The sequence below is a fragment of the Mastomys coucha genome, unplaced genomic scaffold (assembly GCF_008632895.1).
Source record: "Mastomys coucha isolate ucsf_1 unplaced genomic scaffold, UCSF_Mcou_1 pScaffold21, whole genome shotgun sequence".
Taxonomy (NCBI): domain Eukaryota; kingdom Metazoa; phylum Chordata; class Mammalia; order Rodentia; family Muridae; genus Mastomys; species Mastomys coucha.
Genome location: NW_022196904.1, coordinates 17549273 through 17561933, shown reverse-complemented (window position 1 = coordinate 17561933; position 12661 = coordinate 17549273). Strand labels below are relative to the sequence as shown.

Below are 12661 nucleotides of genomic sequence, written 5' to 3'. Positions count from 1 at the left end.
ATGTTCTTTTTTAATTAAAATATTTTGATGATTAAGATATTTCTTGTTTGCAGCCTCCTCTCCCTCCTATTTATATGGAATTCTAATGACAAAGCCTGAGGATGAAATCTGTACCTTTTTATTGTTTAAGTGATTTTATTGATTAAGTTACATGCCACTTGCATTCTTACTGTATTGAATTCTGATGATGAAATCACATACTAATAATAGTCCCCTTTCTTGTGTATGCATAGCCCATGGTGTGTTAAAATGTGTGTTATTGTGTACGTTATTGACCTGGACAACCATAAAGATGTAGTTGCAATACAAAATTTATATGGATGCAGGAGTTATTCAATAAGTATAGAATTTTATTCTGAGTTATAGTCCATACAATGTTCAACAGGCAAAATTCCTGTAGTGTGATAGAATAGTGTCTCACTGATAAAGAGGAGAAATTGCCCCAAACACTTGGTAAGCATGGACAATAGAACAGAAACCTGAGGAGAGCTCTGTTCCACATAATCATCACCCCAGGGTCAGGGAAAGCCCTCCCCATGTCTGCTCATGATAAATCCCTGAAAACCACTGAGGAAGTGGCTCTTCAGATCCTCTTGCTTTGTCAGTTTGGAGTTGGGACTGTGGCCAATGTCTTTCTGTTTGCCCATAATTTCTCTTCAATCTTCACTGGTTCTCAACAGAGGCCCAGACAGGTGATTTTAAGCCACATGGCTGTGGCCAATGACTTGATTCTCTTTCTCATTGCATTTTCAAAGAACATGATGGCTTTTCCTCCAAGAAATCCTCAAACAGACCTCAAATGTAAAATAGAATTCTTTACTTGCATGGTGGCAAAAAGCACAAACTTGTGTGCCACCTGTGTCCTGAGTATCCATCAGTTTGTCACTCTTGTTCCTGTTAATGGAGGTAAAGTAATATTCAGTGCAAGTGTCCCAAATTTGGCGAGTTATTCTTGTTACAGTTGTTGGGCCTTCAGTATCTTAAATAACATCTACATTCCATTTAAGGTCACTGGTCCACAAATATCAGACAATAACACTGACCCTAAGAGCAAGTTGTTTTGTTCCACTTTTGGATTCAGTGTAGGTATTATCTTCTTGCAGTTTGCCGATGATGCCACATTCATGAGCATCATGGTCTGGACCAGTTTCTCCATGGTACTTCTCCTCCATAGACACAGGCAGGTAATGCAGCACATCCTCACTCCCAATCAGGACACCAGAGGCCAAGCTGAGACCAGAGCAACCAATACTATCCTGATGCTGGTGTTCACATTTGTTAGCTTTTATCTTCTAAATTTAATTTGTTTCATCTTTCATATCTATTTCATAGATTCTAGTGTAATCATGAGGCATGTAGGTGTGGTTTTCGTAGTAAGCTTCCCCACAATTTCTCCCTTATTGTTGATCTTTAGAGACCCTAAGGATCCTTGTTCTGCACTCTTCAACTGTGGAAAGCCATAGTCACTAAAAATAGCAAATTCAGAAGAAACCTTTACTAATAGCATTAAATAATTTATTCTATGTATATGTTTTGAACATCTTGTGTATAAACAAGCATAATGCTCACTACTGTTCATTACATCATGAAGAAAGAGGAAAAGAGGCAAAAGCAGCTCATGCTCATGAGCCTTGAGATGTTTACTGTCTCAGGACCAGGGAGGATACCAACATACAAACTGGACACCTTCTCCTGACAGACCTTGGCAGAGACTTTACTCTGGACCATGGTGAAATTGTTTTTCCAATCATCAGAAACACCTGTCAATCTGACAGGAGACAAGAGGTATCAGAACAATGAGGAGGCAATGTTGTTACTCTTTCTGTCAGTGCCTTCCTCAGTCACAAAATTATTTTCTCAGAACATTAAAATCAAGCATCTAACTTTTTATCTGTCTGAAAATGATAAAAGACAGTTGAGCCCACAAGATAAATATCTGGAGTGGTTATTCCTGAAACTCAAAATGTGTGTGGTGGTACTTACTCCTGTGCACAAAGAAATATTTTAGCATCTATTTTCCTTACAAATACTGGATTTGTATGTATTTATGGGTATTCCCTCTCCTTAAGAAGAATAGGTGTCATATACCTAGAGCTGGAGTTACAAACAGAGGTAATCATGTTTACCTCTTAGAAACTTTATTTGTAAAGTTTCTAAGAATCAAGCTCTGATCCACTGCAAAAGTTGCCAGGGCTCTACCCTGCAGAGCCATCTCTCTCCAGCCCCAAACTAAGAAATTTATCCAACTCACTTGACACTTCACTTCCAATTTGATGGGAAATTGCTAATAATTGCTATATTAAATGAGCTTCAAATAATGGAATAAGAAACAGTAATTTATATGTTCTATATTGAGGAATAGATTCATACTGAGTTACAAAATTAATATTAAAGACTCCTGTTCCTTTTTACAGAATTGTACCATAACAATCTGACAAAACTATAGCATCATGTCATGATCATGAATCTGGCCATAATAAGAGGCAGCAAGACAGCTCGAAATGTAAAGCACTCACCACTTAGAATTGATTATCTGAGTTCAAGCCCCAGGGCCTACATAGTGTAGAGAACAAACTCCTATAAGTAGTACTCTGGTCTCCTCAAATCTATGCTTGAACATGCCCAAACACAGTAAATAAACAAAGTTTAGTTTCTAAGTTTAGTTTAATAAGTTCAGTGTATCCTGGATCAATAATACCTACCTGTTAATCTGTGTGTCCCTTACCTCTATGGATACTTATGGGTTACTTTACTTCATTCTATTATCCACCACCCTTCCAACACTTATTCAACCCCAATCCCTCCCACCTACCTCACAACTGGTAGTCAAGAAAAAAGTTAGAGAGGAAAAGGAGTGTAGACCTCTTAAGATAACTTTCTGCTAAATAGGCTCATTTGGTTCCTTTTGACAAATCCAATCTCTGTCATCAGGATATCTCCAACTAACAGTCAAACAAAACAGCCAAATGGCAATCCATCAACAGCTAAATCAGGAGCAGGAACAACAGCAAGAGAGAATGGCAGCAGGAGGGGAAGCAGTAGCCATCACAGCCCCTCTTGGGTATCTCACCTGTATCCTGTCAAGAGTCCCCAGAATTCCAAACTGAAATCCTCTGCTTTCGGAAAAAATCATGTTCCTCCTAAAGCATGAAACATTCAAAGCTAGTAGTTGCAGAAAATCAGAAGGAGACACATACCTCATATCTTGGATTAAAACAAAAACATATTCATATAATATAACTGTGTTTATAAAGGAATGAATGTTATCACTATAATAATCATCACTGTGTATGCAGATAACCTGCTACACAATGGTCTTCCTGATGTTCACATATTTCATTTGTAATCTTGTCAGCAAGCCCAAACACCCTGGCCCCTAGATACAGGAATGTGTTCTTCATCTCTGAAAACTGGCCAATTGATCATATGAAACAAATAGAGCTACACTGTGAATCTATTTTGTGTTGCTTTGACTAACACAGTGTGTTGCAGGATTTTCCCTGTCCATCACATTAAGGCAGCAAGAGGCCTGTGTGGAGTGCTAACAAGCCACTTGGACTCAAGGGCAGGAACTTTGAAACAAAGAAACTTCTAGTAGCCCTGAGGTCCTCTGTTGTGGGGAGCTTCAGGCTACTGTGAGACAGAGAGAGAATTTAAGTTTATTAGATTGAGAGTTAGAGTTTTATTTTATTTTATTTTCTTATAAAATAGCTCAGTAGCACTGCTGATCCACATGGACTCAAGCACAAGAACTTTAAAACAAAGAAATTGCTACCAGCCCTGAGGTCTCCTGCTGTGGGGAATTACAGGCTGCCCTAGGAGAGAAAAAGAATGAAGTTGGCTGCTCTAGGCAGAGAGCCAAATCATAAGATGGTATAAAATTGCTTTACTTGTCTCACAGTATACTTCTGTCCAACATGGGCTCCACAGGAATATTGGGTTTTGTATCCTGCATGGCAAAATAGGAAAGGCCTAAGCATAGGCACATACAGTATTTTAGTTTACTTCATTTGTTTTAGATTGTTTGAATTTGAACTAGAGTAGGTAATATTAGTCACTGACTCCAGAGAAGAGAGCACAGTGATAATCACTGCCTGCTTTGATCAGGTCATAATTATTAATATCTTTGGCTCCTGGTAGAGATCAACAGGTAGATAATATACAGCTATTAATGAAATATGTCTGTGGCTCTAGGCAAGAGAGCCAAACAAGAGATGGTATATGATTGCTTAACCAGACACAGGATATTCATATTCTGTCAAACATGGGCTCCACAGGAATATTGGGTTGTTATCCTGCTGGGCAAAATAGACCAGCCCTAAGGGTAAGCACATACAGTATTTCAGTTTACTTCATTTTGTAGTAAATGGACTGTTTTGGACTGTTTTAATTTTAACAATGGATGTAATTTTGAGTTTTGTGGTTATATTATTCCTCTGAGAGAGAGATCAAAATGGTTTTTTTCTGGTTACTGGCACAATGATATGCTATTTTGGAAGAAAGGTTCTGTTTTTGCATTTTTAGGAAAGGTACTTAATACCTATACACCTTCTAGAGAAAGATGGATCAGAGTTGATAGAGCTAAACCCCCAGAAAATTACATTCCAGAGAATAAAATTTTGTTTTGAGAGTTACGTATACAGAATATGCAGCCTTGGTAAATCTCGTCAAACATGCTGAATTGATCTGCTTAAATTCCTGATGTCCTGGACTTTCAGGCAGATCCAGTCAAGACACAGACATCAGAAACTAATCAATCCTATTTTCCCTCCCCTCCCCTCTTCATAGTATCTCAACACCCATATTCAGCTTGAAGAAGTTATGAAGCCATCGACCCAGTTCCCTGGGCTTTGGGGCTGGAGGGAGTTGTTATAGGTACAGCCATAATCTCAATTGTTAGAATTCTTTATAATTGTTAGTAAGTTGAAGTCATAATTTCTTAAATAGTACATAATTTATTTTGATACAAAATCAAAGGTTTTTATTGGTTCAAATTTCTTCTATTGATACTAAAAATTTTAAAGTACAGGGCTTAGACCCAGTCCTTCTGTAACTGTTTTTATAAACTGATCTGAGATGTTTAAGCCTGTGAGTTAAATAGTAAGTTCATGGCTCTGAGTTTATTGTTAGGGTATTTTCAGATATTTTAATTAGAAATAGCTGAGAGTACTTATTGGAGGACAGCCAAGATTACTTTACATAGATAGTTGGTTTTCAGAAACATCAAAAATCCACAGAATGGATTTGTTTCTCTAAGGTCTGTCAGATGACCTTGGGCCCAAATGCTGAAGATCAGTGCTCCAACATTTTGAAGTAGGGGCTGTCCAGGTGATCAATGATCAGTATAAATTGGCTACGTTCTGGAAACTACATTTTGTGCTTCTCATATTTTCAGGTAATATTAGTCATTCTTGGATTTCTGATGGGTTTGGAAAGCTACATTGTCTCCTAGCCAACCCAGGGTATTTACTTTGAGAGAACTGGTCTGAGAGGATGGTTTTCAGATGATATTCAATCTAAAGCCAGGACATAAGTCAGGTACAGAATTATAGTCTTTTAAGTTAGGATAGAGGACAGTGTTTTATTTTATTGACAAAAAGTTTGGACTGATTGTTAGGTCTATCTTTTTTGTTTGCTTGTTTATTAAATATTTTCTTTATTTACATGTCATATGATATCTCCCTTCCTGGTTTCCCCTCTGAAAACAAGGAAAAAAAAAAGAAAAGAAAAACCTGTTCCTCCCCCCCCCATCATATCATCTGCAAATAGTGATAATTTGCCTTCTTCCTTTTGAATTGTAACCCTTTGATCTGCTTTTGTTGTCTAATTTCTCTGGTTAAGACTTCAAGTACAATATTGAATAGGTAGGGAAAGAGTCCGCAACCTTGTCTAGACCATGATTTTAGTTCGATTACTAAAATCATTGATCAGTATAGCTTCGAATTTCTCTCCATTTAGTTTGTTGTCAGCTACTGGTTTGCTATATATTGCTTTTACTATGTTTAAGTATGGGTCTTGAATTCCTGATCATTGATCATGAAGGGATGTTGGATTTTTCTCAAATGCTGTCTCAGCATCTAATGAGATGATCATACTTTTTTTCCCTTTGAGTTTTTTTATATAGTGAATTACGTTGATGGATTTCTGTATATTGAACCATCCCTCAAACCCTGGGATGAATCTTATTTGATCATGATGGATGATCATTTTGATGTGTTCTTGGATTTGTCTTGGGAGAACTTTATTGAGTATTTTTGCATCAATATTCATAAGGGAAATTGGTCTGAAGTTTGTTTTCTTTGTTGGGTCTTTGGGTTGTTTAGGTATCAGAGTAATCGTAGCTTCATAGAAAGAATTGAGTAGAGTACCTTCTGTTTCTGTTTTGTGGAATAGTTTGAGGAGTATTGGTATTAGTTCTTCTTTGAAGGTCTGATAGAACTCAGCACTAAACCCATCTGGACCTGGGATTTTATTGGCTGTAATGCTATTAATGACTGTTTCTATTTCTTTAGGAGATATGAGGATTGTTTAGATCACTTATCTGATCTTGATTTAACTTTGGTACCTGGTATCTGTCTAGAAAATTGTCCATTTCATCCAGGTTTTCCAGTTTTGTTGAGTAAAGGCTTTTGTAGTAGGATCTAGTAAGATATTAAGGAAATGTAATTGTTGCTTCCTGTTATTTTTGTTCTTAGAGTTGGAATTCTATACATGTGGCTAACTTCTTTTAGTTTTGTTGAAAGATTACTTTCTTGTTTTTTCTAGGGTGTAGTTTCCCTCCTTGTGTTGGAGTTTTCCCATGTATTATCCTTTGAAGAGCTGTATTTGTGGAAAGATATTCTGTAAATTTGATTTTGTCATGGAATATCTTGGTTTCTTCATCTATAGTAATTGAGAGTTTTGCTTGATATAGTAGCCTGCACTGGCATTTGTGTTCTCTTAGGGTCTGTATAACATCTGCCCAAGATCTTCTGGCTTTTATAGTCTCTAAGGAGAAGTCTGGTGTAATTCTGACAGGTCTGCTTTATATGTTACTTAACCATTTTCCCTTACTGCTGTTAACATTCTTTCTTTGTTTTGTGCATTTGGTTTTTAGATTGTTTTGTGAACAGAGGAATTTCTTTTCTGGTCCAGTCTATTTGGAGTTCTATAGGCTTCTTTTATGTTCATGGGCATCTCTTTCTTTAGCTTAGGGAAGTTTTCTTCTATAATTTTGTTGAGGAGAGAGTCTGGCAAGCTCGGGGAGCTGCTTGGTTTGGCTAGGAATCATGGCTGGCGTGCTGGGAGGCTTTCCTGCAGGAGATTAGATACAGTTCTTTAGAGGAAGGCCTAAGCCATTGTTCCAGCAAGGCAAGTCTAGATGAAAGGAGTTAGTCCATGGTTTTAGGGCTTTATTGCAGAAAACAGAAAGAGAGAGAGAGAGAGAGAGAGAGAGAGAGAGAGAGAGAGAGAGAGAGAGAGAGAGAGAGAGAGAGAGAAAAGGTAAAGACCAGTCATGGCCATGTGAAAAGGGGAGAAAGGGAAGGGAGAGAGGGAGCAAGAGGTGAGAGTAAGAGCAAGAGCTTAAGAGATTGAGGAGGGGGCAAGCAGCACCTTTTATAGTGGGCCGGCTACTTTGCTGTTGCCAGGTAGCTGTGGGGCAGGGCATACCTGGCTGCGGTCAGGTAACTGTAGGGGTGGAGTCCAGCCAGAATACTGGGAGCTTGGGGCATTGTCTAGTCACAGGATGATGTAATTGGAGGGCTCATAGTGTTAGACACCTAATGTCTAGGGGTGTAGTTCACTGTTCTGTCCCTGGCAGATTTCTCCACTGGGTCTCTGGAGCAAGCCTCACTCAACTAGAACACAGACTGCCTTTCATGGTCCAACACACCAGAAAGTGGGCATGCTGAGAGACTGCCAATTTGAGAGCAACCAGCAGGAGCCCTGTGGCCTGGTGGGGCGAGTGGGCAGGTTGAGAGAAGTAGGAGCTCAGACAGTTGTCAGGTTCGTTTTTTAATATTTTTTACAACAACAGTTCAAAACCTGTGAATAACAATAAGGTTGCTTCCTGCTGAGAAAGAATTGTCTTACTCAGGATAGATTAATCTAGTAGATAACTTATTGGTAGCATGAGATATACAGAAAATACTAGTGATCATTATAAGTGACCAGAGTGTCCCTTTACTCCCAAAACTCTTGAAGATTAAAGATGTAAGTATTATTTAACCAAAATATCTTATGAAAAAGGAAAGGCTGCTTGTACAGTATGGAAAGACTATTTTATTCCTCCTTCTAAGTGAGATTCAAGTATCCTAGTTTTTGCCTTACTTCTTGTTTAGCTTTTTTGCATCTGTGGCTTGTAGCAGGAGTATTCTGCATTTTATGACTAGTATCCATTTATAAGTGAGTACATACCTGCATTGCTGGTCAAAGTGCAAATGTGTACAACCATTTTGGAAATCAATTTGGCAGTTTCTCAGAAAACTGGGAAAATTGTACCTTCAGACCTAGCAATAAAACTCTTGGACATATTCCCAAAATATGCCCCAACATCCCATATGGATATTTGGTCAACTATGTTTATAGCAGCTTTATTCATAATAGTCATAAACTGGAAACAATGTAGCTGTTCCTCAACTGAAGAATGGATAAAGAAAATGTGGTACATCTACACAATGGAATACTATTCAGCTACTAAAAATCAAGGCATCATGAATTTTGAAGACAAATGGATGAAACTTGAGAATATCGTCCTGAGTGAGGTAACCCAATCTCAAAAAGATACTCATGTTTTTTTCGTTTGTTAAGATGGGATACACAGTGTAACTCCAGTTGTCATTGAACTTACAATGTAGGCCAGGGTTGCTGACTCAAGAGCCACCTGCCTCTGCCTCCCTAGTTCTGGTAATAAAAATAGTCATGGCTAGCCACCACCCCGCTCCTTATGACATATATGTACAAACTTGGCATGCCTCAGTTTTACTCAGCAATGATATACTCATCTTTTCTCAGTAGTGGTATACTGACAGTTGTTACATTCATACGCTCTTTCTCTCTTTCAATTAGTTAATATTCTTTTGCCTTTCATGATAGAAAAGGAACCGTTTTTCACTGTGGATGAATTTAACATTGATTCTTTTCTAGTTTCAAATGTGTGCAAAGTAGCTGACACATCTTTTGCACACTTTAACTCATGTCCTGGGGGATAAGGATAAAAGAGTATTAACACTGAGTGCTTATAAAAATTGTTGAAGGATATATATGCTTCTATTCTAATCAGGTTTGAATGTTTCTTGTTTCATAATCCTTGCCTGTCTCAAAAGCTTCCAACCAAACCCCAGTGTTCACAGATATAATGGATGTAATAAAGTACCTGGTTCATAAGTCTGTATTCTTTGTTTTAGGATTTTAATTTTTGAATGTACATGTGAGTTTCTGACTATGGGTCTTTACACATGAATGCAAGGCCAGAAGAGAGAGTTAAATCTCTTAAAGCTAGAGTCACAGAGAGCTGTGAGGCAGCTGACACTGGTGCTGGAAACCAACTCCAGTCCTCTAGAAGAGTAATACATGCTCTTAGCAGATGGGCTATCTCACCATCCACCAAGAAATTGTTTTACAAGACTTTCTAGAGAAAATTCTATGAGATGATAGAAAAAGAAACCCTTCCTTGGGTTACTGCCATTTACATTGTCCATCCTGATTCACAATTGATGTTGCTACTCATGAACACTTTAATGTCTTCTGTCCTTTTGTGGCTGGGTCATTGACCATGTCTGCTCTCCTTGCTCTCCTCCTTTGTACATGAAGAAAAAACAGAAGAGAAGTCTCTTTATTTCTCTACTGCTGTACTTTTTAACCTTTCTATTGCTTATTAGTAAGTATTATGAATTGCAAAGTGAGACAGAGCAGTCAAAGCTCTCTCTGAGTTTCCCATCTGTTATGAAAAATACACAAATTCATGTATATTAGACAATACATAACTGGAAGATAAAGTGGTCATTAAAGAAATTGAGAATGAAATTAGAAAGTTCTAAGAACTGAATGAAAAAAATGTTAAAATACAAACCACTTTAGGATACAATGAAGATAGATCTAAGAGTGAATATGAAAACTCTAAAAGCAAACAAAAATCGAGAGACATACCAAACAAATTTCTTAATAATATATATAAAGTTTTAGAGAATTATAGATCAGTAATAATTTTTGATATAATTTGCTATTGTAAAATGCCAATGAAACCTACTTTGCTATTCTATATCTTCCTACTAAGAATAAGCTATTCAAGCCATGAATTGATTTATATAATAGATAGGGAGTCAAGATGGAAACAAAATCTGATCTGTGTTAGGCTCAGAGGTATTCAGGTTGACCCATATCTCTGTAGCACCAAGGTAAGAATCTGTACTGAAATGTGGTAAGACTTATGGGAACTTTGGGAGTCCTACATTTACAGGGGCTTTGGGAAAAGCTGTGGAACAGAGATGGGTTCTAACTCATAGACAAAATTTCAGACACAGCAAGAAGTCTAGAGTGACAAAGGACAGTGTCTGACCCTCCTATACAGACTCTTTTAAATTGGTGTGCCCATAGAAAAAGAAACTGGAAAGTGAGTGTGGAATGGAGATATTCCAAGGAAACAGAGAAAGAACTGCAGTATAATATCTACTGGCAAAATATCTGACTCATCCTTGAGAACATGTACATCTAGTTTGAATTCTACAAACCGGGCTTATTTCGTGTTTTTTCAAAAACACAGGCATTCAGTACATGCCTCTGTCTTAGGTTGATTTCTTTGCCAGAGACCTAACTCGCTGAACACAGGTTTTCAAAATGCACCTTCTTCTGTGCACCCAATGCCAAGACATGCCTTTATTGCCTGCAAAGTCCACAAGCTGCCACAGTCTTTTTGACAACCACCTTCTCTGAAGTTATTATAAAGCTGCATGCCAGTGTATTGAAGATGAGTGTAGGCACCTGATTGAGCTGCAAAATATCAGCTCCGACTCTGGGAACCTTTGCTGAAAACAAGCCTCATTTCAAATGCAAAGAAGTAAATTCAGGCTAGTACTTTGGGATTTCACCAGCCTGAAACAGCTAAATGCTGTAGGAGTGACTATACTTTTGCTCCAGGCATGAGCAAGTGAATTTGAATTGTTTATTTAGCTTCGGGAGAAAGCAAATTTTTGAATTAAGTGGGCATTTCCAGAGTAACAGAAAAAGCTGTTAGCTCAAAAACAAAAGAAAAAGAAAAAAACTTTTCAGCAGTGCATTTAAGCACATTTACTAAGAAGGCTGTGGATCTGGGTCCACCTGCCGCATTAATCTTTCAGAAAGCCAATGCCCTCCATCTTCTTTCTGAGGAAAGATACACACGGACCCTCTGCCCCAAACCAAAACATGATCTGGATCATGCCAGGTATTAATGGGTCAATCTCTCCAACTCACCATGGCATATGAACTTGAAGTATTAGGATGCCAGTGTCAGTCCTCAGTGGACTGGTCTTTGATGTCAGTCTGCAAGAAGTTCAAAACAAATAACACAAAAGCAAGGTGCGCCTTTGGAGGTCTAGGAGGATACAGATTCCCTCCATTAGTTTTCAAAAGCCAATTTTTAAGAGTGCAGTGTGCATGTTCAACAATCCCTTGTCCCATTGGGTTATAGGGAATTCCAGTTTTATGTTTCACAAACTGACATAAAGTTTTTGCCAGAGTACGCTGGACCATCGTCTGTTTTAATAACTTTAGGAAAGCCCATAACATTAAAGGCTTGTAAACAATGATCAATTACATTTCTAGAGGTCTCTCCTGTATGCAGGGAAGCAAATATAAATCCTGAACATGTATCAATACAGACATGTATATATTTAAGCTTTCCAAATTCTGCATAATGTTACATCTATCTGCCAAATATGATTGGGCATAAGGCCTCTTGGATTTACCCCTAAATGCGGAACTGGAGATAAAATAACACAATTAGGGCATTGTTTTACAATCATTCTTGCTTGCACTTTGGAAATTTTATGTTTAAGTCTTAAGGTATGGCTAGAAAAAATAGAATTTATTATGATCCCATTTAGCTAGTGCAACAGAATCTGAAACTAAGACTTCTCCTACAAGAGCTCTGTCAATACAATTATTACCTGCAACCAATGGTCCAGGAAGACCAGAGTAAGCTCATATATGACCAATATAAAACTGATTTTTTTCATGCAAGAATGACATTTTGCAATTGTGAAAATAAGGATCCTGCTATAGTATTAAAATTAAATGTACCACAAGTTTCTAATAAAGGAACTGACTGTGCCACATATAAGCTATCAGTGAAAAGATTGAAAGCATCAGTCACAGCCTGAAACACATTTAATACTGCAGTTAATTCAGCTAACTGAGCTGAGAGACCTGGAGTTTCTATGACTACTTGTTGATTATTCATAAGATATGCAGCTCATCCTTTAGAAGAGCTGTCAGTAAATATCACAAGGAAATTACTCAGAGGCTATGAAGAAGTCATGTGAATGATAACACCTGGCTCCTTGCCAAAATAAGTCAGTACTTGTTTTCTACCAAGCATGATCATATGAGCTACTGCCTCATAGTATGGCAACATGTTACGTTTAGGAGATACCCTTGAATGTATCCACATGAGAGGTGCTTTTTGCCATAACAATGCTGTAGG

At 37.8% G+C, this 12661-nt stretch overlaps 1 protein-coding gene across 1 annotated transcript; it reads left to right on the top strand.

Moving 5' to 3' along the window:
- Positions 1-536: 536 nt before the first annotated feature.
- On the top strand, positions 537-1463 carry LOC116100404 (vomeronasal type-1 receptor 4-like). Its single transcript, XM_031384215.1, has one exon. It carries the CDS (start codon positions 537-539, stop codon positions 1461-1463), a length of 927 nt encoding a protein of 308 aa, XP_031240075.1.
- Positions 1464-12661: the final 11198 nt, after the last annotated feature.

Coding starts and splice junctions, on each gene's coding strand:
- LOC116100404 (XM_031384215.1), top strand. CDS start 537: ATGTCTGCTCATGATAAATCCCTGAAAACCACTGAGGAAGTGGCTCTT.